This window comes from Mustela putorius, unplaced genomic scaffold (genome assembly GCF_011764305.1).
Source record: "Mustela putorius furo isolate JIRA1106 unplaced genomic scaffold, ASM1176430v1.1 tig00003988_pilon_pilon_pilon, whole genome shotgun sequence".
Classification (NCBI taxonomy): Eukaryota; Metazoa; Chordata; class Mammalia; order Carnivora; family Mustelidae; genus Mustela; species Mustela putorius.
The window spans coordinates 11361042-11388257 of NW_025422127.1; the positions used below are offsets into that span (position 1 = coordinate 11361042).

The 27216-nt window shown below is 48.5% G+C and overlaps 1 protein-coding gene across 1 annotated transcript in view; it reads left to right on the forward strand.

The window, feature by feature from the left end:
* Positions 1–27216, forward strand: part of ANO2 (anoctamin 2) — a 335951-nt gene that overhangs the window by 233111 nt on the left and 75624 nt on the right. The window contains exon 15 of the mRNA XM_045071882.1: positions 27119–27193. Coding sequence (XP_044927817.1) covers positions 27119–27193 — 75 coding nt within the window. The remainder of the gene's footprint in view (positions 1–27118; positions 27194–27216) is intronic.

Genomic DNA, 27216 nt, shown 5'->3' on the forward strand with positions numbered 1-27216 from the left:
GTTACTTATTTAGGGTTTTTTAGTTTTTGTTTTTGTTTTTTGTTTTTTGTTTTAGAGAGAAAGAGCAAGGGGGTGGTTGGAGGAAGGGCAGAAGGAGTGGGAGAGAGAGAATATTAAGCAGGCCCCACACCAGCACGGAGCCCGACATGGAGTTGGATGTAGGGCTTGATCTTATGACCCTGAGATCATGACCTTAGCTGAAATCGAGTCAGATGCTTAACTAACTGAGCCACCCTGGTGCCCCCAAATCTGTTGTTACTTGTTTAGTTTTAAAGTCTTCACTTGTCTGAGCCTTATCTCCTCAACCAGAGTAAAGTCTGTTGAAAGGAAGACAGTAGAAATGGCATTCCTTTGAGATTTTTGAATCTTTTACAGATCTCTGACAGTTCATCCATGCTTTGGAGAGTAGGAGAGACATCTGAATCTTTCCTCTATGATTTGACTTTTTTTCTCTCCAAAATGAGATAATTCAGGATCTTACTTGAGCCAGGTTTTCTATCTTTAGTTGTTGGCTTACATAGAGAGAGGGCCACGAGAAGGCTTGTGGTGATGATAAGGCAGAGGGCTGGTGGTAGTATGTCTCATAGCCCAGGCTCAGGATATGCTTGAGAATGCAGAGTAGAGACAGGTCCAAGAGCACTGCAGGGAGGAGGTGGCCGGTGGCCCTAGAGGAGGTAACCCTATGGGACAGTGGTGACAACATCACAGCCCCAGTGCTCATAAGGTCCTGAGAAAAAAATCAGTGTGTGTGGGTTTTTCGTTTTTGTTTGTTTGTTTGTTTGTTTTTGTCTCTCCATCTGCCTCCAAATAAGATCAGATTTCACCCATTTCACTCAGGTGTGCGATCTTTGTTGTGTATTCAAATATGGTACTGACCAGATGGTTAGGTTAGGTCTTTGAAGTCAGAGATCCATTGTTTATCATTTTGTTTCCCACCCTACTTGGCATGGCGGTAGCCACATAGCAGAATTCAGTAAATCCAACACAGGGAAAGAGATGGTCAGGCCTATGTGTCGCCTGCTTTCATGCCTAACTGCCCTCACAAACACAGGTTCTTCAGGGCCTAACATAGTGTTTGTTTGTTTGTTTGTTTGTTTCTTTCTTTCTTTCTTTTTTAAAAGATTTTATTTATTTATTTGACAGAGAGAGAGATCACAAGCAGGCAGAGAGGCAGGCAGAGAGGAGGAAGCAGGCTCCCTGCTGAGCAGAGAGCCTGATACGGGGCTCGATCCCAGGACCCTGAGATCATGACCTGAGCCGAAGGCAGTGGCCTAACCCACTGAGCCACCCAGGTGCCCCTAATATAGTGTTTCTTGGCCTAGGATAGGACCTGAGCTGGACACTGAAAGTTTCCAGGGCACTGGAGCTGAACAGTATGAACTACAGAGCTCTTAGCCTTGCCTTTAGCCCGTGCCTGTGGCTGCTGTGAGAAACTCAACACTACCCCGGCCTCCATCCCTCATTGTTATCTCAGACCTTCCATATTCCTTCCCTTTGCCTAGCCCCACCCAGAGAGAGAGAGAGAGAGAGAGAGAGAGAGAGAGAATATGCAGCCTGTAACGCAATCAAGAATAATGGTTTCTCTTGTAGATTTTTCATTTATTTCTTAAACCTCGAAAGACCAGAGCTCCCAACCTACTTGTTGGTTATGGTGAATATGGGAGTTGGCAGAATTTAAAGACTCCCAAACTGGGGGATAGGAAGCCTAGAAAGAAAGGCACAAGTCTTAAGATAAACAATTTAAGAACCATTGACCTACATTTATCTCTCTGTGTCTGTTTCCTCCCTTCCTCCTCGGAAAACAGGAAAATCCATTACAGAGAAGGAATTGATAACATTTTAAAAATAATTTAAGTGAAGCAGTGGACGTCTTCTTCCATAATTTTGTCCAGTTATGCTTTCTACCCCTCTGTTTTCCAGCAGTCTATGTTTATCCTCTAGATCCTTGAAGGAAACTTTCCAAGACTGTGTTCCTGGGGGTTATTCAGAGGAAACGTAGGTCTGTGGGTTGACCAGGGAACCGAGGGGAAAGAAAGAATGCCAAGGAGGAGATGTAAGAGTTTAATAAATAGCCTTTTGACTCAAAAAATAGCCGCAGGGGCCATAAGTAGTAATGGGCTCCAGGGAGTAAAAAGAGGATATGAAGCTGAATAAGGAAGGAAAAGGTTAGAGGAAAAGAGTAAATTTCCTCCCGGGTAGAAGTGGCCCCAAGAGCAGTAGGGAATTGTTTCATTAACTTTAGTGGGACTTGCACTTTTACCATTATTCCCAGGCAGGGGAGTGGGAAAACGGGTGGGGTCAGCCACAACTGTCAAAGCGGGCCTCAGTGGAGCTTTTCCCCAGGGCTCCCCGGCTTTGGCCTCATCCTTGTGGGAAATTGATTACACCTTGAGCCCTCTATCCCTCCCTTCTGTGCTGTGACCTTGAAGTCACTGAACCAAAAGTCATAGAATCCATGACAGTCACAGCAAATGTAGGAGGTGGCTGCCACCAGCCTTACATATCTGCAGGCCTCTCTTCCCTTCCCAGAAGAGAACCCCAAGGACAGAGAGGGGACATGACTTCCTGGATGTCACAGGGCTGCTGCCACGTTGTGACTCCATCGCAGGTCTGTTGATAGGGACGCTGCCTGTTCCGGGTTTATCTGAGACATCTTCCTTGCTTCGGGCTTGCCTTTCCACGTGGAGGGCAAGGTAGTGCCCTGGTGCTGAAGTCTTTGAATGGGATCTGTGGCTGGATGGCAGTGGCACCAGGCCTTGAGGAACGCCTGCCTCCTCCACTCTGATGGGTCTCGGCCTGAGGCTGGGGCAGAAAGCTCTCTGTTCTTTCCCTACAGAGCCACTTTGCCATCCAGAGGCTGGTCCCTCATAAGAGCTTCATCCTGTCTGTGTCCTTTACCCTGAGAGCACCTGTAGGTCCACTCCCATTCATCCACATGACCAGGATGCCAGCAAGTGGCCAGCCACGGCATAGCCCGTTAAGTTTCTCATCATGCCCTGGGATCTTTCCTTTCATCATTACGTGGCCCTGAATTCATGGAGCCCCAGGGTTAGGAGGGACAATCCAAGGGGTCCAGTAAGTTCTACCAGGTCTCTGACAGGTGCTCATTGAAGTTTCTGCTTGATTACTTCTAGGGATGGAGATTTACCACTTCCTAATGCAGCCTGTTCCGCCTTTTGTTCAGAAAGCCCAGTTTTCACCAGGGTGTCTGAGTGCTGCTCTCGGAGCCTACAGAGCAGAGGCAGGGCCATCTTCATGAGGCAGATCTTCTGATGTTGGAAGGCAGTTGTCCTGCCTTGCTTGAGTGCTTTCCATTTCCAGCAAAGCAGTCCATTGACTTCCCCCATTCCTTACTAGATGCTGTTTCCAGACCCTTTCCTATTCTGGCCACCATCTCCTACTGATCAGTGTCCCTTTTAATAACAGTGCCAGAGAAGAACTCCTAAAGTAAATAGAATTGGACTTACTGGGTTCGTTTCAAGTATCTTACATCTTTCAATATAAGCTAAGGCTTAGAGGCTGAATCACATTTTTGGCTTATGCCGAGCTCAAATTCTAGAGCACTCCCTGCATCTCACGGGGTTGAGCTGACGTCAGCATGGGCTGTACCCCACTCTGTTTTTCTCTGAACCTAAATGTAGGTCTTAGCAACGGTCAGGTTCGAACCTAACTTGTGAATTCCAGCTCCTCTCGCTAGGCTACTGAGACCTTCAGGGCTACCCCTGCTGCCAGACCTTCAGGGCTACCCCTGCTGCCAGCTACTGAGACCTTCAGGGCTACCCCTGCTGTGTCGATCTGATCTCTCTCTCTTCGTTATATCTGCACCTTTGAAGCTTCCCCTCTCTGTCTTTATCCAAATCATTGATGAAAATATTGACCAGAAAAAAGGAAAGGACTGGCATGCTGTCAAAAACTGTCCTTCATTATTTCACTTGTCAACACCCCTTGGGTATTTTTGCTCAAACAATTACAAGTCCATCTAATTCCATGTCATACAGAAAAAGATGGTGTTCACTCCACATCAGCACTTTCCCTTGGAAAATGTTAACCTCAGTCCCCAGTGTTTGCCTCAATATGTCTCTTTACACAGAGAATGTGGTCCCAGGCATCTCATTCTTTCCTTTGGCAGAGAGATAGGGCTGGAAGCTTGGCTTCCTCACCCAGAGCTCAGAGATACCCTTACCACCCAGTTGGTGCCCTGAGGATTTTGGCTTTAAGCATGGGGGGACTTGGAGGCAACTTGAGGCACCAGTCCAGGGCTCTGGCTGGACAGCCCTTCAGAATTCCTAACATGAATGATTCTGTCACATCTGGTGGAGGGTAGGGGTGTAGGGATCCAGCCATGCAGCTAGCATTCCAAACTGAGAGTCTTTCTAAATTAGCATCAGAACATCTTCAGGGTCACCCCCAGGAAATTTATGTCAAAATCTGCCAGCTTCAATTACCCAGGGGCCACTGTCTCTTAATGCAGCCGGAGGAGTGGTACTTCTCAGCAAGGAATTGGGGCCCAGGGCCTTTCCTTGCTTCAGGAAAGAAAGCAGCATGTCTCACAGTCTCGCTCTTTCCCTGGGTGGGTTTTCTCCCCTACCTCCAGCAGTTCTACCATCCTGCTTCTTTTCCACACACTGGATTGATTCATTTTCTCAGCACTGCCCTCACTCAGGAGTGCCCGGCTTTCATGCGGCTCCACCCTCTTCCACATTCCCGGAGAGTGTGGGCTACGGGAGAAAAGAGGCCATCCAGGGATATTGCTGCTACCCCGGATGGGGGAGCTCCAGCATAGAGGCCCCTGTTTCCCATGGATGAAAAGATGGGACGAGTGCTCCTTTTCACTTTCCCAGAAAGGAGGTACCTTTGGAAAGGTATAAATCCACACGGGAAGCCACTGCCTTTGGTTAGGATAGCAGAGCCTTCCCGGGTCACCTGCACAAGGAGGGGACCATGGGTAGAGTCCCATGGGTGGTGGCCGTGTGGTGGGGGATGAGTGGTACTGGTAGCCTGGAGAGGGGAGGACAGCACAGAGAAGCTCCCCAGCACCCCAGGGGCCCCTAACCAGGGCCTAGGCAGAACTGAAACATCGATTGTCCTTCTGTCTGCAAAGCCCCCTCTTGCTAAAGAGGGAGGAGGCAGGCTGGAGAGGGATGATGGATGCTAACCGGATAATAACTAATAACTAAGAAAGGATAAATGTATGTGGAAAGGATAGCATCTTATTGAAACTCCAGACACCAAGAGGGAGAATGATATCTTTGCTTATACTCAGAAGCAGGTTGTGGCTTGGCCCCGTTGCCTTCTGGGCCGTGCTGGTTTGCATTTCCCCTTTGTCTTCCATACGTCTGACTTCTGCATGAACAGGAATTTGTCCTCCATGCCGTATTTTCCTTTCCAGTGGGTTATGGGGGCCTTCCCAGCACCACACCCCGACCCTGCCTGATCCCAAATATCTCGTAGAGCCTCTTCCTTCCTCTGTCTCTTGCCCTACCTGGGTCCTGAGAGCCGCTGTGTCTTCTCTAGTGACTACAGCTCATGTGTTATTTTCTTCTCAATTTTGTGTCAGCTTTACAGTATAATTTTAAAAAGAAGAATCTTTTATTAAGCATTTTTATTATTTTTTAAAATTTTATTTATTCGGAGAGAGAGCACAAGTTGGGAGAGGGGCAGAGGAGATGGAGAGAGAGAATCTAAAGCAGACTCCAGACTGAGTGTGGGGCCCAATGCAGGGCTTGATCTCTCGGCCCTGAGATCCTGACCTGAGCCGAAATCAAGAGTCAGATGCTTAACGGTTGAAGCCACCCAGGTTCCCCTCAGCATTTTTATTTTTAAAATCTTAGTATGGGGTGGCATTTCAAATGATACAGTGTATTTTTTTCCTTTTATAAAACAATCCTTGTTTACTGCAGGTAAATTAGAAACTATAAATAAGAAGCATCCTTCCTAAAGTGATATTGGTATTTTTGATATTGGTATTTTTCGTTTGAATCTTCGTGTGCATTTGTGTGCCTGTGTGTGTAAATAAGACGGAATGTGCAGTACACTTTGTGGCCTGAGCTATTCACCCAAGAATTATCGTGAACAGGGAGTCATGTTTCATCTTGTTTGTTGGCTTGATGCTTCTAAAAGGAAACAGTGGCGTCCTTTTGTTGTTTGTTCTTTGTCAGTACCAGCGCGTGTTTGTTTCTCGGCCAAGCGGTGACTGAGGGCTCTTTTTATTCTCTCTGTACACCTGAGGTCCTCTTCCAGGGTCCGATGCCTCTCCAAAGTGTATTTCTCATCACGGTGCTCTGAGCTTCTGGCCCCTCAGGAGAGGTTGTCAGCAGCTCTTGCTAAGAGCCCTGCTGTCCTCTCATCCCCTCCTGTCCCTGTGACGAGGAAGAGCGGCATGTCTGGTCCCTGGCGAGAACAGAGGCTCTGATGAGGAGGAAGGGGAGCAGAGTGGTTGCACAGAGCGGCATCTTGGAAGAGGGGATGTGGCTGCAGGTCCAGGAGAGGCCTGGAGGGAAAGCACAGAGCCCTCCTGCCTTAGAAGGGTTGTTCCACCAGAAGTAGACATGTGCTGCTCTCCAGGGCCCTGAGGTTACAGTGAGCACAGGAGCTGCATGAATCACCAAAGCAGTAGAAAATGGAGAAATCATGGGCACCTTTATTTTACAGACGAGGAAACTGGGCTCCAGAATGGAGAAACTTTTGTAGCAAGTAATAGCAGACCTGGGACTTGGGACCAAGACTCATGATTCCCAGAGCAGAGGTACTGCTACCGCCCATGTTGGAGCAGTCCTAGGAACCTACTGGACCACTGGTGACATACTGGGTCAGGGGCCAAAGGCAAGGGTAGCTCCTCCTCGAAAAACATCAGGAGTAAGGCTCAGTTCACTTCTTCTTTCCTCTAAGAAAGGCTGGGGTTTGGGGTGGTAGGGATCTAGGGGAGGTGATGACCAGCAGCCCTTCCCGGAAAAGAAGCCATTCATCGAGGAGGTGTTCCATGAGTGCCAGATTGAGGCTGACACTGAGACCGGTGACTATGCGGCCTGTGCTGTCAGAGTGTTGGTGGAGTGCTGCATTGGGTGCTGGAGGCTTTGCCCATTATAGACACACTAGAGCAAGATGGGCAGTCATGGGCTGCAGCCAGCAGAAAAGTTTTGGGGTCACAGGGATGAATAGGTTCTGTGTATACACAGAGAGGTAGCATGAAGAGCGTCACACTTGGCCATGGAGTCACCCTGACCGACACTCAGATGCCAGCTTCTCCTCACACTCCTTCCTTCAGCCATCCAGCTACCTCGTCATTCACTCACTCATTTATTCAGCTACTATTTATGGGAGGCCGGGAGCTCTTACAGGTTTTAGGACTCCAGGAGGAGACACAGTAGATGCCCCCTACTCTCATGCTGCTCACATTCTAGTAAGGTTGCCGAGTGATCTTGGGCAGCTCAACCTTCCATCCCTGAGCTTTAAAGCTGGCCTGCTGACCCTGTTTCCCAGGGTTGCTGTGAGCGAGCGAGGCGGTATGAGGAGGATAGAGTGGGGGGCCCGCACAGAGCCCTTCTCAGCACCCAGCATTTGCGGGTCATCCACAGATGATCGCTGTTGCTGATGACGTTATTATTATTTGTTGTTATTTGAGACTAAGAGCTGATAGTCAGAAACTCCCCTAGTGTCTGGGAGCACGAGGTGGCTGGCGGGGAGCAGGAGGAAATGAGGACAGAAACACGACATGGGAGAGAGCCCTGGAGAGAGTGAAAGGAAAGCCAGGGAGCAGAGTTGAAGCCCAGCATGGTAGGCAGTGGAGGTGGTCCTGGTACTCAGCTCTGAACGCAGGCCAGGGGTTGCTGAGCCACGGTGAGAAAATAAGTCACATTTATTCAACTGTCCCAGCCTACCAGATGCTCTGCTGAACATTCTGCAAGCATATTTTCACTTATTCTTATAACACCCCCAGGGGGCAGATGTTTATAGATGGGGAAACTGAGGCTCAGGGAACTAAAATCATGACCCAAGACCAAGGGTTAGAAATAGGATTTAAACCCAGCACTTGTAACCACTGCACTCGGGGTGGCCCTCCTGAAGTGTGGCGGATGTGGCTAGCAGCTGGTTTCCACAGAACTCTGTACCTTTCCCAGGAAATGCTTCTTCTGGGAAGAGGTGGTCACCACTGCCTGTAGAAGGCCATGGCCCTGGAGGGAGCCTCGTGCCAGCCAGCTTCCGTGTTTGAGACAGTGCTGCTTGCCAGAGCTGTGAAGTGCCTTCCGTTATGGCTGGGGGGAGGGATTTCCGTGGGTTCTGTGTGGGGAGGGAGATGTATTCAGGAGGAGATGGTGACCATGTTGGTTCCCGAAGGAGAGGCGAGAGCCCAGCACACAGTCTGGGGACTTGACCTGAGATTCTCTGGTGGCCTGGAAAAGATGTGTACCTCACAGATTAGTTCAGAAAGTTACCGGCCCGTGGTGGTTTTGTTTGGCTCTCCTTTCCTTTGCTCATGAGCTACCGCAAATTTATAATTATTTATACTGAAGAGTGGAAAGTGGTGGCGCTCTATGTCTGAAGCAGTAACTAGCTCCTAGGGAGTTCTTCACGTTTGGAATCTGTGTAAACACTGTCTCCTCCAGGGCTCACCCTGTCTTGCATGTGACTGAAGCCAGAGCGAAGAAATGAGCCTTCGTGAGATCATCTGTCGGATCCTGGTGGTCCTGGTGGCACGGGCAGGTCAGGGGTGAAGCCGGGAGCATGATTGTCCCTGGGGATCCAGGAGAGGCAGCAAGGAATCCGGGAGAGGATTTCTCATCCTTGCCCCAAACCTGGTGCTGCCACTTCACCCCCACTTGACCTGCATGCCCTTCCAGCTCAGCTCTGTCAAGGGGTGGGCCCGACTCTTGCCAGCAGGTAACCCTTAGAATCCATGTGATTCCTAAAATGAATACGAAATAGGAAGAAAACCATTATTTCTGCTTTTCTGGCGGGAGGGTAGGAGTGACCACTGGCTCAGGAAAGGCTTGTGTTACCAAAGTAAACCGTCCTTGGTCTGGCTCTGAGAGGACCCAGCTCTCTGTCTCTTCAGGCTTACTCCAGGTGCCATTAATTTGGAACTTAGTAATCAATCAGATTCTACTAATATTTATTTTATGAAGTGGCTACTATGTGCCAAGTACCGGGCTGAGACTTTCACATAGTTAGGTCATTTAGTCATTCGAAGAGAGAAGGGCTCAGAATTTATCTTTGCATGATCTGTGAGGAAAACGTTTACTAAGCAAATGAGTGGTGTGTGCAAGGTTGCCAGGGGAGATTTTAAACTACTTAAGTAAGAGGACAAACTGCTTGTGAGAAGCCCGCCAGTGCCTCAGAGATGCTCCCTCACGCAGTACTAAAAAACAAAATTCAACCGAGTAAATTTTTTTATTTCTTCAGTGTTCCAGGGTTCATTGTTTATGCGCCACACCCAGTGCTCCATGCTGTCCGTGCCCTCCTTAATACCCACCACCAGGCTCACCCAGCCCCCACCCCTTCCCCTCCAAAACCCTCAGTTTGCTTCTCAGCGTCCACAGTCTCTCATGTCAACTGAGTAAATTTTTAAAATCCTATTAGTTTTGTTCATGAATCGGGCAGGGTCCAATCTACCAGGTAGAAAGGAGCTCCAAAGAGCTGGACAAAGTGAGACTTTTATAGGCAGAAGGGCGTGGAACAAGGAAGTTACTAACAAAGAGTGGATTGTTTAAAGCAAGATCATGTTCTTCGCGGGGGAAGGCAGGGGTCTGTCAAGTGGATGAGCTCGCTGGTCCTGGTCAGGAAAGTCCAGACTGACTGGTCCAGATCATAGTTCTGGGAGAGGCTGAACACAGAGTTGGGTTAGTTATTAAGTCTGGGTTTGGTGACATGGGCTCAGCACAAGAGACCCCTTATTGGGCCTGTTGTTTCTCTCTCTCTCTCTCTCTCTCTTTTTTTTTTTTAATATTTTATTTATTTATTTGACAGACAGAGATCACAAGCAAGCAGAGAGAGAGAGGAGGAAGCAGGCTCCCTGCTGAGCAGAGAGCCTGGTGCAGGGCTCGATCCCAGGACCCTGGGATCATGACCTGAGCCGAAGGCAGAGACTTTAACTCACTGAGCCACCCCGGCACCCCCTGTTGTCTCTTTTCTAACAGCGGGCAAAGAGCAGGTCGGGGAGACGTGTGGGGAAGGACCCAGGATGGAAAGTCCACAGAGTCTGGTTCTGTGCCACGTCCAAGCCACTGCACAGTACCATCCGCTCCCCAGTTCTCAAGACGGTAGAGGTACAAAGACGGTAGAGCCTTCCTCAAGCCTCGCCGAAAGTATGTGACAGGGTGTGTTGTATGCCTCCTTCTGTGTCCAAGGGGGAGAAAATGCTCATAAACACACACATGCATTAGTGCTTCTGTGTTTATAAGACCTTCTGTAAGCTCAGTCAGGAAATCAGGAGTAGCAGGAGGTAGGAGCGAGAACCGCTCAGGTGTGGACACGGATGGCTGGGAGACTCCTCACCCTGCCAAGGACACACTGGGCTTTTGGAGCCACTAGGACACATTACCTATTTACAAACTAAATTCATGAAAAAGTCCTCCTGAAATCTAGAGACAAGGGGAGTTAGGGCATTATCTGCTCTAAGACACTACTGCTGGCTCTTTCTAAGTGCTCTGAAATGCTTTTTGAAATCGTTCTAGACTCTTGTCCAAGACGGATGTTATTCCTCACTGCCAGGTCATGGGGCAGAGATTGTCTATATATTGGGTCTCTATTACTTTCTTTACTTCCTCAGCAGGTGCGTGTGCATACATATGTGCACACGCCTAGAGAAGGCTGGCTCCCGTCCACCAGGGAGCTGACATCCAGGAATTATTCACACTTGGGCCGAACATAACCTGGAAAAAAAGAAAAAATGAGCAGAGCAGCATTTATCTGAAGAACTTGATTTTTTGGCCCAAGGACTGCTTTCTAAATCAAGAGCATTCAGAAAAGCACAGAACCCGGGACATTGCTGGGCCTCTGTTACCATTCACGGTCCTGGCCACCATGAGGCACGAATGGCCTCCTGAGAATGCAGTGACAACACAGCATATGCCATGCGGATGGACCACAATTATAGAGTTGCATTGGACTTTTTCTCCCAGTGTTGTGGCTGTGGTACATTTTTACATATCCTTGGACTGGAGGATGGGCGGCGAGGTCACGGGCTTAGCTTTTTACTCTGCTGGTTACCTCTTGGTTCTGTGAAAACCCAGGAGATGCTGCAGAGAATCCAGCGTGTGGGGAGTCCAGCCATGGCTCTGAAGAGTTGCTTGACTCAGGGAGGAAGTGTGGAGGCAGCCTTGAGCGGCTGGTCCCTCCAGCCCCCGGCCAGGAGGAGACATCCAGGCCGTGCCATGCCCAGGACATGTGTGCCAGGGCACGTCCCACTACAGGGCTGAGAGAGGAGACTGGGCAGTGTTTCTCATGCTCCTTGGGGTTTGCTGGTTGGCCAACTGATGTGTGGCTGCAAGAGCGTGAGAAGAAGTTAGAACATGGGTGTGAAAACACAGCCCATCTTGAGACTTTCCTGTCACGGAGGAGGAGAGAATTTTAGGATGTGGGCTTTGGCAAAATATGGTCAGAGGAAAGAAAATGGCTGACTATGTCTGCACACTTTTGAGTACTGTTGTTGTTGTTGTGCTGTGTTGTTTTTCCCTTTTAGGGAAAATTGTATAGCTCCCAGGGTTAAACTTCCAAACAGATACAAGCCACAGCCAGCTCTAGCATCGCAGATGACCGTGTTCCTAGTGTGGGCTTTTGAAAAGTGTGTTCCTTTTGTTGAGCTCCATCCATCCCCTCTGCCCCCCCCCACACACATACACATGCATGTAAATGTATACACACACTTCCGTGTACATGCTCATATGCAAACACATAGTTCCTTCCTTTGTGGAAAAAATGGGCTGTTCTCTCTCTATTCTAGAGCAAATCCTTTGGACGGTGAAGACTCTTCTGATGATATTCTTGTCTCTTTATATAGTCCATGCATAGACTTAAAAACATGACTATGAGCAGGTTTGAGGAAGTTGCTGAGAGTCAGGCCTGTGTGCTACACACTCTGGGAGCCTCTAGCGATGCCTACTCAGTGCTCTTGGGGACTCACACCAATGTTCGCAGATGATGATTGTGACTTCAAGGCAGCCCCATGCTCCTTGAACTTCTTCTTCTTTTTTTTTTTTTAAGATTTTATTTATTTATTTGGCAGACAGAGATCACAAGTATGCAGAGAAGCAGGCAGAGAGAGAAGGGGAAGCAGGCTCCCTGCTGAGCAGAGAGCCTTATTCAGGGCTCGATCCCAGGACCCTGAGATCATGACCTGAGCCTAAGGCAGAGGCTTCAACCTACTGAGCCACCCAGGTGCCCCTCCTTGAACTTCTTAAATGAGAGGTGGAAAGGGGCCCTGGCATAGGAGAGAAAGGTGCAAAGATGTTTGTCCTCATCTCTACCCCCCTTTGCAGTGGGAGCAAACCTAGAAGCAAACCTAGACCTTCAGAGAACCCCTTTCCGAGGGCAAGCGTGGTTGTGAGTGAGCAGGTTCTGGCCTTGTGGGACAGTCACCGCCCCAGAGCTGGAGAGCTGCGGCTGGGGGAGATTGCATGGATGGAGGAACCTGTGGCCCCAGACACAACTGTCCCTCTAACACTGTATGGAAACCCCACATTTCCTTAGTTCTGCCTTGGTTCTCCACAGGTAAAGTGGGACCCGGAAGACTTGCCTCACGCTGTTGCCAAGAGGAGGGTTTTAAGTGCATATGTTACATGCCCAGAAAGGGAGGAGACAGTGGAGCAAACCTTCAGCTTCTCTTATGCAGCTTTGGGAGTTACCAGCTCACAGCCAGCTGCTGTCATCTGTACCCCCACTTGTGGCTTTTTCCCCACATGTAGCCCCCAACACCAGAACGTGAGGACTTAAGGGAAAGAAACAATGGTGTGAAAGCACCTTCAAGGTCCCTAACAGGTAGTTCAGTTGATTATTCAAAATGTCTGTGGAATCTGCGATGTGGGCTTTAGAATGATTTCCGCCTGGCACCTGTGGGCGGCAGGGTGGGGTGGTGGGGAGGCAGATGCCACGTTCTTTCTTGCTGTCCCATGGTGAGAGGACCTAATTGTAGGTCAAGTGGCTTGTATGAGGTCATGTAGCCCCCAAGGGTTAGGAGGCTGACACTGGGACTCCAGTCTCCACATCCAGCGTGTGTGCCTTGCTCCACGCTGCCACCTCCATGCTGGTTTTTCCTCCTGGCTATCTTCCTGGAGAGGAACGGGAGACCTGTGATGTTTGACGTGGGCTCGCAGTTCAAAAAGAACCTGTTCATGGGGCTCAAGGACCATGCGTCCATGGACACGACTGCTTACTGTCCCTGAGGGATCGGCACCCCCAGTTCAGTTCCTCAGCTCTGTGTGTGTCACTTCCTGCGTTGCTCTCCAGACAGTGGGAGATGAGTAGGAGATGGCCGATCAGCGATCTCCTGTGCATGGAGATGCACAGATAACTGGACCGAGCAGAAAGCAGGAAGCTTAGTATGCCGAGGTTGCCAAGATGAGGCTGTGGGACTCCTAAGCACGCTGTCTCTGTGAAGGATTACTGATACAACCAAAAACTGCAAGCCTGGCACTGGGGCAATTTGTGCTGGCTCTACAGTTCTAAAAGTTGACTGCTAGGTTTAAGGCTAGCCCTGTAATCTTTTCATGAACTAAGAGACTTTTTTTTTTTTTAAGATTTTCTATTTATCCATTTGACAGAGGGCATGTGTGAGTGTGTGCACAGCATGGGGAGAGGCAGGCAGATGGAGAAGCAGACTCCCCAAGGAGCAGGGCCCCCGGTGTGGGGCTCGATCCCAGGACCCTGGATCATGACCTGAGCTGGAGATAGACACTTGACTGATTAAGCCATCCAGGCATCCCAAGCTAAGAGTCCTTATTAGGTCAGTTGCACAAACCACTGAAGGAAGAATGGCTCCCCCAACAGAGGTACCATCTAGAAATCTGTTATTCAGTATTATCCACCCTGGAAGTGGAGGCCAGCTGTGAAGAGTTAGCTAACTGCGCAGTGAGAAGGCCCACTCTGCACAGACCACCCTCACTTCTGATACAGATCGCAAGTCAGGGGCTCTCCTGTAATTCCCTTACATTTAGTGACTTGCTGGAAAGACTCAGAATTCACTGAAACCTGGCACCACTTATTTCAGAAAAAAACCAGGTTGAAACCTTCGTCCACGTTGGACGAAGCATGTAGGGTGGTGTTCAAAGAAATACCAACCAGAGAATTTCCATCTCCCTGTCCAGGCAGGACTGTGTCACTTTCTCAGCATCCATGTATGACAGAATTCACAGAGTGTTGCCAATCAGGGCAATTCTCTGGATCATATACCCACCTACGTGGCTGACCTATGGTCTCCAACCTGCCCAGGGGTAGAACTGATGCTTTGTACCCAAAGAGCCCAAATAAATCACATTATTATGGTGTCTGATGACCAAATCCCCCAGACAAAGATGCTCCCAGCAGGCATGGCATCCTAAGTAGCCAAGGGCAAAGGCCAGTCCTCCTTTTGGTTAAAGTTAATTACTTACTACACAACTATCAAAGACTCTTCATCTGCAAAAATATCAGTAGTCAACTTTGGGGGCTGGGGGGCTGAAAGCTTTGGGAGAGGAAAGAAGATGGACATAGCAATGAGCATAGTTATGAAAATCATTTTACTTTTTCAAGGGAAAATGTATTAGTGAGGAATTGAAACAATTTTATTTTTCTTTCTGGCTCCTGAATAGTCATGCAGCAAAAAAATCACAGAGCTGGCCTAGAACCCAACTTCAGGAGCGCTTTCTCAACACAGGCCAGTGGGGACGATGAGCCCTCGACTCTAAGGCAACCTGGGGGTTGCTGCCTGATGCCTTCCTCCCCACACTCAAGAAGGAGGGAGAGAAGTCAACAGGGGTGCCCCAGGCAGGAAGAAGAATTTGTGGTTCTCTTTCATTCCCCTTTGTCTTCCTTCCTTCTCTCCCAGCAATATTTCTCACCAACATGGTGAATCAGTTGGGAAGAAGGGAGAGAAAGCAAGAGTAAGAAAGGAGACTTCTTGTTTCTATCAGGGATTTGTTGCCATGGTTCCTGTCTTCCAGGTTACCTGCCATGTTCAAGGGTAGATTTCCCTTCCTTCCTCTGCCTCAATCTTCACTGTTTTCGAATCAGACATAATCAAAAATAATGCATCATCTGTAAATTCTTATCTGGTTCACGCAGGATTCTAGAGAGCCCTGGGTGGTTAGGAGAGGCCAAGCTCTCATATTAAGCTGTGCATTTTGTTCCTTAAGTAAAGTGATGCCCTATGCATGACCTGGGAGCCAACTCTAGCCGCTCTTGGGGGTTAAGCATTCGGGATGACTTGAGCTCACTGGAAAGAAAAAAAAAAAAAAAGCAAACCCTTAGCCTGTGACACAGTGAGGTGGCTGTACCCTGTGGTGCAGAGCAGGGAGCCTACTTGGAGCAGCTGAGCCTGCAGATTTCAGGGCAGTCATTGCCCAACAATGCAGTGAGTCAGGGCCTGGAGTGCAAGGACGTGACGTGTGTTGACTCCTTGGATGGGGGTGGGAGAGGGGAGGACAGGGATGTGGGGCAAGCTGCAGAGTGGGGGGGTTCCCCCAGGTGGCCACCGCACTGCGTCACCCTTGGTTTCTGGTTCTTGGCTGCAGGTGGGTGAAGGCAGGGCCCCGCCTCACTTTCTGAGGCAGTGAGTAGTCTCTTCTTGGCACGGGTGTGCACGTCTGGCTTGGTCCTGCCAGTCTATCTCATTTTCAGGAAGACAACTGTGAGCAGGATGGAAAGAGAAACTTGAGAAGTAAGTACAGATCGAGCTTCTCCTTAATGCTGAAGTTGGGGACAGAGAGGCTGAACATTGGAAACAAGGCCACTGTCCTGACAGCCCAACAGTAACATCTATGATGGTATGAGGCTAGAGTAACCAGGAAGATGGGTCCTTGCCCGGGGCCAGTAACAGTTTAAGACTCAGAGTCAGGAGACAGGATGAGAAGGTTCCAAAGTACATGCAACCCCAACTTGCAGGTCAAATCCCTCACTTCTGTGAAGTCTAATAGTCCCTTTACCCTCTGTGTTTCATGGAGATCCCAGCAGCCCAGGGGAGAGAACAGAGGTGAAGGGCCGTTGGGAAAAAAACATCTTCAAGATGCAAGCGGATGGGTTGTTGACTGGCATAAGGTCAAATCATTATCTGCTGACTTACTAATGTAAGTAAGGTTACTAGTGTAACCCTGGTCAAGTAACTAATTTCTTGGGTCCTAATTTCCTCAGGTGTAAATGAGGTCTAATAATTCCTATCTCATAAAGTTATTGTGAGGAGTAAGTGAGATCAGATAGATAAAGAATCCTGAAAAGTGCCTGTAACATAGTAAGCACATAGTAAAGGAAGGAAGGAAGGAAGGAAGGGGGGTTAGGTGGATAGATGTGTAGGTGGATGGATGGGTGATGGATGGATGAGTGGGTGGGTAGGTGGATGGGTAGGTGGATGGGTAGGTAGATGGCTGGGTGGCTGGGTGGCTAGAGGAGTGCGTGTTTAGGTGGCTGGGTGGCTGGGTGGGTAGATGGATGAGTGGTGGGTGGATGGGTGGGGGGGTGGGGGGATAGAACAGTCAGTCTTGGACCTCTACCTTAGCTAAGCAGAGTTACTATTCTAGGGCACCCCCATACCACAAAGCATGATTGTATGTGTATGTATGTGCACATGTGTGTACAAGCACTCATTCATGCATTCCTCTGAGTCTTTTCTGAACACAGAAAAGTTAGGAGTTCCTCCACCAATGCTTCCATGGTATCCTGGTCATGGCCACGTCCCAACAAGTCCTCCACTGCACTGTAACTGTTTACCCATCTGTCTCTGTCATGACATTGAGAATCTTAGAGCATGGTACAGTCCCTGCCCACAGAAGATGCTCACAGAACCACTGTAAAAGAACTTGTCAGCACCTCCTCTCAATAGTCTGGCAGGTAGGGCCACTGCATCATTGACATCTGAGAGGCCTGACCCCAGCAGCCTATTAATGTATTATAACCCTTCTTGCATGTCAAAAATAAATCCTCTGAACTCAGTACTGCCTGGGGAGTACAAGGGGCCGATAACAAGGTCTGTATGTGGACGAGATGAGGGCTGGGTAGTGTGGCAGTGCAATGGGTTCTACTGATAGCATTGGGCCTCAGGTCCTTCCCTTTCTCACCAGCTGGCCTAGTGAGAGTCATCTACAGCATCTGTGTGAGTCTGCTTGGATTCAGGAAGCCCCGTTTGCCCTCCCATGGTGGGACCTGCACACGCTCAATCCACTCAGTAACTCTGTGGGCGGAGCCTCATTCTGGGCCCTGTGGGGCAGTGGCAGCAGAGAAAGTTAGGCAGAAACTACCTGTGCCTGCAACCATCCTCCCCCTTGCTCCTCCATTTCCTTCCCTCCCTTTATAGACTTTCCTTCCTCTCCTTTGCTCCACTCCCCTCTGTCTGCCAAAGCCTGGTGAGGCATGCCACAGACAGCCTGCCACGGACAGTGTGCCACGGACACTGATGTCTGGTATGGTCCTATGGTTATGTCTGGGATATTCTCAGCCTCGCTGGACATGGAGGGCACTGAACCCAGAGGAGAAACGTGCACAGATGGGGCAGGATCTCCCCTCACCTATAGTTCATACGTAAGGAGACATCCCTGTATGGATTATTTCGCTTTTTAATTTTAGAACAGATTGCTGAAGACTGTATATTCTAGTGGCTCTTGGTGTGTCCACAAGTGGTGCCAGGGCTGGTGCTGGAGATCACTGTTCTCCTGAAGCGTGATGGAGGACATCTCCCTTGACTGGGGCCCCCAGGTTTGAGGAAGATCAAGGGAGTGCTTCTGCCTGGCTTATCCCGTTTCCCTGGCTGGGGTCCCTTTCCATTTGTTCTGACCCCTGTTTTTAATGAATAGCAATGAACCACTGTCGTGTACTACCTAACAGCTTTGGAAACCAAACCAACAAACATTGCAAGCTCAAGTTCAGTGTCACCAGATATCATGATGAAGAGTTAATTACAGTGCCTTTTTGCCAGTTTACTGTTGTTGCAAGTTCCTGAGCGAATGTTTCTCATGCAGTCCTAGTTCCAGACTAACGCTAGTTTACATGTGTACAATGTAACAGTCACACTGCAGTATAAGAGCGACAGCTCTGTCCCTGGGCAGAGGCCAGAACAAACTGACAACGTTACTAAAACAGTGAAAAAAGTTCCCTTAAAGTTTATTATTTATTCATTTGCCTGGGGAATCTTTCTAAGGGCACACTCTTTCAATAAAAGTCACCAACACTTTTCCAAATGTCCTTTTTTTTTCCTTTTTCACATGGAGAAAGCTGTCACCTCTGGTTTTGAATGGAGGGCAGTGACTGTCTCCTAATATGGTGCCTGTGATGCTGCTCTGCACACAGTGGGGAATTTAAAAGCTCAACAAATCCACCAAATGCAACGTAAACTTTACAAATGAAGTCAGGGAGTCAGCTGCCGCCTAGGTCGTCTCTAACATGTCAAGCAAATGGTTCGGAAATCAAACCAGGTCTCAGCGGCCGGCCTCCCAAGCACAGCTGAGGCCCAGTGGGTACTCCCCTCTCTCTTGCCGTTCTTACCCTGTGAGCTGCTGACACTGCATAGCAGTAGAGCTGAAACGTATCCCTGCACTGGAGCACGACCGGTGCTGGCTCCATCCCTATAGTCAGCCTGCGGGAGGGCAGGGAGGGCGTGGCTGCCAGCCAGTTGGCAGCTTGGCCGGGCCAGCAGCACGGCTGCCATGACAGATTCTGTGTGGACACCCTGCTTGTGAGGGAGTGGTCTCCAGTCTCGCTTCCACGCTGTGAGCTCCTCTCCGAGACTGTTCACAGAGGGGCAGGCCGTAGGAATATGGGCCCCAGAGCAGAAACAGCAAGGGAGGGGTGAGTCCTGAAGAACAACAGTATTTCCCAAATGGGGCTGCTCTGTGGCATCACCCATGAAGCATTTTCAAAACCAGACTCACAGGGTTTAGACACATTCTCGGCCCGTGGTCATTCGGCTTAAGGCCTTTCTGTGATGTTCTAGGTGAGGTTGTGTATTTAGGATTCACATGTAGTACTAGTGGAGGGAGTACTAGTGGAGTGTAGTGCTAGGGAGGGAAGTACTAATTTGGGCTTCAGCCCAAACTACTCTTTTTACAGGCAGGGAGGCCTGCAGAGGGACAGTGGAGTAGGGTGTCCCCTTGAGAGAATGAGTGGGAGGGGCTGTCTCTCTTCTGAAAGCAGGCAGGGCACCTGGTGGAACTGTGGGGACTGGGGTCAGGGAGGGAGAGGCGCTTGGTCTAGTACTGGAACCCAGGAAGGCCAAGGCAGTTGGTCGGGAATCAGAGAAAGCGAAGCAGTAAGCTGTCTGGGGAGCCTGAGGGGTCAGAATAAGCAGGCTTGACCTCAGGATGGGAGACAGGGAGCCAGAGTCTGTTTTTCTACGTCTGCTGGGAAAACCAAGCAGTGGGAGGATCCAAGAATGTTTTCCATTTTAGCCACAAATTATACTGCATTCAGCCCTGGGCTTCAGGCATGCCTGTAGACTTAGGTGCTGGGCCACGTGACTGCCTCTGGCTCCTTTGCCAAGAATTCTCTCCTCGATGGAGGCCCTGTCCCTAAAAGTTTTTACCTCCAGACTCTTGAGATGGCTCTGGGCCTTAGTTGTGGGCAAGTCCACAGGGCTCAGCCAAAGAGGCTGTGTGCTTGGGCTGTGGGGACCAAGACCAGTCTGGGGGCCCTCGGGTTCAGCGAAAGGAGAGACATGCACTCCCAAGCTGGCCTCACTCTTCTGGACAGGCCATGAAGGCTTCCTGGAGGAGGAGCTACTTTAGGGGAGAGAACTTGAGAGAGAGAGAGAGAAGATGGTAAAGTTGGTGGGACCTCTGTTCCTCGAGTAAATGTTTTTGAGACTTTTTGAGGGCTCATCCAACACAGGGAGCTCTGAGCAGCCTTGTGTGAGGGCAGAGTGGCACCAGAGTGGCAGAACGAGACCACACAGGATGGTTGGGTAGTCTTGAAACAGGAAGAGTGGCCCCTGGGTCTGTGCTATAGAAAGCACTGCCCAAAATGAACTGGAGTTTCTTTGTTACGTTGACAAGGAAACTTCACCTAATGTGTTCCAGCCAGAGCCAACGAGCCAACGTCCCTGGTAGGTGAAGCCACTGTAATGGTAATGACATTAGGTAACAAGTACTGGGTTCAAGCTGGGTGCCAGGCACAGACCCAGGCAGAGTCCCTTCTGTTTCCTCCTTTCATCTCCAGAAGCAGTCTTGCACAGCTGTCAGTATTTTCAGTCTTGTGTTTAGGAATGAGGGAATTGAGGTGTAGAGAAGCTGGTCACATGCTTGTGGTCCCATAGTAAGTGTATAAGCTGGGAATCAGACCCAGGCAGCTGTGCCCAGGCTCACCTACCTTGCACAGTTCTTGGGCACACCACGGCTCTCCCAGCCAGGCTTCTGGGAGGCCCCACTCCAGCAAGAAAGCAGCAAAGGGGGGTGAGAGGGAAGATAAATGAGCAAAGAATGTTGTTTTTCTCTTTTCTCAAATGCAACTTGATGGCCCCATTTTATCGATTGCCAGTCTCCAGACCTGACTGCATGCCAACGGTCTTTTTCCTTGTTATTTTATTCAGCGTGTATCTGGAGGGCTCCAGAAATTCACAGCAGAACTCCTGTCGGTTTCTGGCTTTCATTTAGGTAGTGAAAGGGGACTGAATCCCATCTCTGTTTGCACAAACATTTATTCAGCCTACACTGTGTACCTGCCGCTTTGCTTAAACACCAGGTGCATGCAGACAAGTAAGACAGGGCCTCTGCTCTCCTGGAGCTGGAAGTCCATGAGGAGGAGAGACAAGGCCATGAGCAGTTAGAGCAGAAGGTAATGAAACCAAAGATGCTTGGGGCCTAAACTGTGGCATCAGCAGGAGAAAGGACAGGAGGAGCAGATGAGGAGAATGTTTCCGGAGCTAGATGCTACAGCACTTGGGGCAGCTTGCGGTGAGTGTTGGGGAGGAAGGAGCCCAAGCGAATGCCTCAGTTTCAGGCTTTTTCTGCTCAAAGGGTCATGGTTCAGCTTACTGAGTCAGTGGACATAGAGAAGAAGAAGGTTTCTGGAGCAAGATGATTCTTCTTCTGGGACATTTTGAGCTTGGGACATTCCACTGAGCCTGCACCCTCGAGTTCCCTCACCAAAGCCTGTAATTTCCATCTAATTATGAGGAAAACTTCAGCTAAGCCTATATTAAGGAACATTCTATAAAATACTTGACCAGTACTCCTCCAAAAAGGTCATCACAACAAGAAAGTCTGAGAAACCACTGTAATCTAGAGAAGCCTAAGGAGATTATGATGATTAATAATAATATGGCCTCTTGGATGGAACCTTGGAACAGAAAAAGGATATTAGGTAAAAATAAAGAAACTTCAAATGAAGTATAAACTAGTTAATAGTAATGTACAGTATGGGTTCATTGGTTGTGAAAAATATACCCATATTAATAGGGTAATAGGGGAAACTGATTATGTTTGCCTAGACTCTGTGCCATCTTTGAAGTTTTTCAGTTAATCTAAAGATCTTCAAAAATAAAAAGTTTAGGGGCACTTGGATGCCTCAGTGGGCTAAGCCTCTGTCTTCAGCTGAGGTCGTGATCTCGGGGTCCTGGGATCGAACCCCGCATCGGGCTTTCTGCTCAATGGGGAGCCTGCTTTCCCCTCCCCCTCTGTCTGCCTTTCTGCCTACTTGTGCGCGCTCTCTCTCTCTCTCTCTCTGTCAAATAAATAAATAAATAAAAATCTTAAAATAAAAAAGTTTATTTAAAGAAAAGAAAGAAAGCAGAGGAAGAAATTCTCATGCGTTACTGGTGCAAATGCAGAATGACATGGTCATTTTGGAAAAAAGTTTGGCAGTCACTTACAAAATCAAACATAGATATGCTCTATGACTTAGCGATTCCACAACTTGGTATTTAACTAAGTGAAATGAAAACCAGTGCTAGTACTGAAAGTAGTACGCGAAGACCTAAAATGACTTTATTTGTAATCACAAGAAACTGGAAACAGCCCAGACACCTCTCGGTAAATGGACCATGGCATGTCCATGCAGTGAAATGCTACTTAGCAATGAGCAGGAACAAGCCCTGAGAACGCCACACGGACGAGTCTCAGCTGTGCTGTGACAAATGAAGGAAGGCAGGCTTGAAAGGCTCCACACTGTCTGAGTTTACTTACAGGGCATTCTGGGAAAAGCAAGACTTAGGGCACACATGGCAGGTCATGCCGGGTGCTGCAGCCTTGGGGGACAGACTCCAAAGGGACTTGGAGGGGGTGGCTAATGAGTGATTTGGAATTGCTCCTTGTCTTGATTGTGGTTTCTACATGACAGTGTACGTTCATCACAACTCCCAGAACTGCACACCAGTAAGGTGAATTTTTTTTTTTTAAAGATTTTATTTATTTATTTGAGAGAGACAGTGAGAGAGAGCATGAGCAAGGAGAAGGTCAGAGGGAGAAGCAGACTCTGCATGGAGCTGGGAGCCCAATGTGGGACTCGATCCCTGGACTCTGGGATCATGACCTGAGCCGAAGGCAGTCGTCCAACCAACTGAGCCACCCAAGCGTCCCTTGAATTTTGCCATATGTAAATTGTACCTTGATTAAAAATGAGAAAATAAGGGCGCCTGGGTGGCTCAGTGGGTTAAGCCGCTGCCTTCGGCTCAGGTCATGATCTCAGGGTCCTGGGATCGAGTCCTGCATCGGGCCCTCTGCTCAGCAGGGAGCCTGCTTCCTCCTCTCTCTCTCTCTGCCTGCCTCTCTGCCTACTTGTGATCTCTCTCTGTCAAATAAATAAATAAAATCTTTAAAAAAAAATGATAAAATAAAACAACTTGGGAATGACTGGCCGTTTTTCAAAGCTGCTCTCCACAGGATTTGTTTGAATAGTATTCTCACCTGCTATCCTGCTACCGTTTCCAACTGCTCAATTGACCAGAAGGGCACTTTGCTGCTGTTTTGTGAATGTCGCTGGGCTGTTTGCTATTTGGAGCCCCGGAAGTGGCAGAAGTAGCAGTCACAGTCCAGGAACAAAGACCCAACACCACAGAGACAAAGCGACAGACACAGACAACAGCTAGGCTTGTTTCTTAACAATGGGGACATTAGCTAAGTGCTTTTCTAACCACCTGCTTTTGATACAATCGTGAAGCTGATGAGATCTTACTTTTGTACGGCTCCTTATAGCTTCCAAAGCTCTCACAGCCATTCACTTGTGATCCATACAACGCCTCTGTGGCTTAGGGGGCACAAGTGTTGTCACCTCCACTGTTAAAAGGAGACATGGCGCCTGGATGGCTCTGTCCACTGAGCATCTGACTCATGGTTTTGGCTCAGGTATGATCTCAGGGTCATGGGTTCGAGCACCACGTCAGGCTCTGTGCTCAGAGCAGAGTTTGCTTGGGATTCTTCCTTTCCCTCTCCCTCTGCCCAGTGCCCCCTCTCCCACTACTGGTATGTGTGCTTGTTTTCTCTCTCTCTCTAAAATAAATAAATAAACAAAATCTTAGGTTAAAAAAAAAAAGAGGGATGCCTGGGTGGCTCAGTGGGTTAAAGCCTCTGCCTTTGGCTCAGGTCATGGTCTCAGGGTCCTGGGATCAAGCCCCACATCTGCTGTCTGCTCAGCGGGGAGCCTGCTCCCCCCCCCACCTGCCTTTCTGTCTACTTGTGATCTGTCTGTCAAATAAATAAATAAATAAAATCTTCAAAAAAAAAAAAAAAAGAGAGGGAGGTCTTGAGAGTTCTCACTTAGCTGTGTATGCAGGTGCACTGGGTTGGCCCTCTCCTTAGGCTGGTAATCAATATAAGACACAGAGTAATTCTGTGTGCTATTACTATTTTATGTATTTTACAAATAAAGAATAGAATGACTTTATAGATAATGAACCTGAGGTTGTGGGTATTTTCTGACATCACTTGACAAGGAGGTAGTAGAGGCAAGAGTTAAACTCAGATGTTCAGCTTCCAAGCCTACTTCTCTTTCTCTTATCCCATATGTTGGTGATCGGACTTTCCTGCATAGTGTATTTAAATTAATGGCATTTTGCCATGAATCTTCACCTCTTTAATGTGCCAGTAAGTGGACAGTGTTAGTGAACTTCCACTACCAGAGACGGTTATTACACATAAAGTCTGCTTTACTCACTGACATCTTTACTGGGAACTTTTGGGGGCTTGGAAACAGTCTGCAATCTTGTGTTTCTCTTAGCCCTTGTGTTTGAATAGTGTCTGAATGTATGAGAACTGTGTGTATGTTGGAAGCTGTGACTTTCAGAAAAAAAAAAAAAAAAATCCCCCCCCCCCCAAAATTCAGTAGGGTAAACATGAGAGGGAAGGTGATTTTTCAACAAACATCAGAGCATCTACATCATAATGAATCTTTTTCCCTCAAATAGCTGCTTTGAGAAGATATCCAATTCAGTTGCTTTTTAGCTGTTTCATTTTTATGCAAAATAGTAGCACCATGTTCCTTACCAGGATTAGCTCTGAAAATTCTTTCCTTTGATTCCTTGGTGGTCTCCTGAGCTCCTTCTGGGCTGGGCTGAGCCTTCTCCCCTCCATGTCCTTAGGTATCCAGAGCATGGCCTTCTGGGTGCTCAGACTGTGTCTTTTGAGAGGAACCAAACCAGACAGAATTCATTCTCCAGGACAGAGTTGTCATGGCAGGGTAGAGGCTGGTCCGCAGACATTTTATCCCCCTTGACCACTCGCCTGAAGAACATGGACAACGACCAGGCAGGAAGCCTTAGCCCAGGCTATCTCAGATGCCTGACCTTGCCCACAGGTTTATTAGTCACTCTGTATACCTCTTTCTTTGAGCCCATTTGACCTTGGCCATATTTTCTGCTCTTTGACTTATGCTTCCCTTCCACCATTTCTTCCAGGACTGTCCAGCTCTGCCCTGAGGACCACTCTGAGCCTCAGGTCACCCTCACTGACTGGTTTTTCTCACCCCTTCCCCCATGCCATGGACCGAGCATAGGTTTTTCTACCTCTCCTTGCCCTGTTTCTCACTCAGAAGCCCCACTGGGAAGGAACTGGTGACCAGTGGAACCTCTAATTGGATTTTCTCTGGATCACCACCAATATTTCTGAGCACCACTGGTTTGCTGGGGTTTAAGGCAGAACCTCTCACCTCTAAGCCAGAGAGAAGGAACAAAGAGAATTACCAAAACCTTCCCTGCACTGCAGGTGCCTTAGGAAGAGCCCATCATGCTCTGCCATATTTCCATCCTGAATCCCTATTGAGTGTTACTGCCCACCACTCATCCTCAGTTTTCCTCCTCAAAATCTTAGAGGACAATTTCACCAGTGTGAGTGCAACTAAGAATGAACACTGAAGGAGATAAGTAAGAGAATGCTCTTCCCTTTTCATGTTGACTTAATATATGAATGAGCCTTATTCCAATCCTGATAGAAGTAAGTTTACATGCTCCCACCTATTCAGAATGGTTGCGACCTATAATTGCCTGTTCTCACTATGTGATGGAAAGTCTGCTGGTCTCAGAATCTAGAGCCTGGATTCTGTTGTGCCGTCTGTGACAGCTGAGTCTCGCATGCTTATGTCATCTGGGAATGACAGTGCCGATCACTGAGTGACTTCTGCCCTAACACTCCCTTGCACCCTCATTATTGAGCCAGCTCAGCCCTGTGCTCAGTTCCAGCATGCAGTGAGAAAGACACATCCTTCCTTTCTCAAGTTGCTTACAGGTTCGCTCTCCAGATAACCCTCTCTCTCGAACGGCAAGTGATTCCTGAAGCTTTCTGGTGTGGGTGTCCCTTCTGTCTCATTAGACTGTGAGCCCCCCTCCCAGAGCAGTGATCGTACCCACTTTCTTCTGTGTCCCCACCATGCGTGGCCCCAAGGTTTGCCCACGGTGGGCATCCACTGGCTTTTAGAAAGTCTTTCAGGCCAGGAGGGCTCTTAGCCTACAGTACAAGCTCTTAAAGGCTAGATGGCACTGTTGCTAGAGCCAAATCAGGTGTGTTGGGAAAGAAGGGGGAGGAGGGAAGAGAAACCAGAGCAGGAGGCCCTGGACTGTTGAGTTGCTGAGTTTGACTCAGACTTATTACAGAAATGCGTGAGGACTCCTGCCAGCTGGCTTCAGTGGGTCCTCACCACAACCTTGGTAGTGGATAGGAAACTGCACCAATTCTAACTTTATAGAAAAGCAGCTCAGAGAAATCAAGTGCCTGGGCTCAAGTTAAGGGGCAGCTAATGAGCAAGGGTTTCTGCCTTCTGTGCCTTGTTGGCATTGCTCTGCCAGGGAGGGCCCCTAGAGTTCACCCAAGGAGGACTGTGGTTGATGGCATGGCTGTCCCAGGACAGTGGCTTGGGTGAACTGGACCCAGTGTGAGCGGAAAAATTAGGGTTTACAGATAGACTGACTGCAAGGTATCAGGCTAACTTCTGCCTCAAAATATTTACTTTTGTGACGAGGGGAGAATGCAGTCATTGTGGAGGAAACAAAGATAACACATACAGGTTCTTTGAAGAAGGTATAGGTACTTTGCATGCTTGCAAGGATCTAAGGTGAATCATTGATATTTCATCTGAAGAATGACTTATTTTGGGATGCTGCTCCATGGCTGGGTTCTAGCTGTCATTTGTCCATTGCTTTATTATGCTCACATGTTTCTCATTAAAATGAAACCATGTAAATAAGACCGTCTCCTGCAGTAGGCAGAATGGGTTTCATGACTGTGTCCGTTTTACAGATGAGGAATAGAGGCTCAGAAATGGTCACACAGCTGATCATCCAAACTTCAGCTCAGTCTGAGGCCAGAATCAAATTTGAGCTCTTTGGAAAAACCATGTTTTTTTCAGGCTATGCAGAAATCACAAAATTAGGTGGGTTGTTGTGGATATGAAGGGTAAGGCATCAGAGACTAGGAAGACACCTATTCAGAGTAGTGAATGATTAAGGATATGCAAATGTGTACAAATTTGAGGGAAATTGATACATCTGTTGTTTGTGCTATCTGATTGTATTCTCCTGTTTCCCTAGGATGATGAAGATAAGCTGACCTGGAAAGATCGTTTCCCGGGTTACTTGATGAACTTCGCCTCCATCTTGTTCATGGTAATTTTCTTGATGGAAATCCG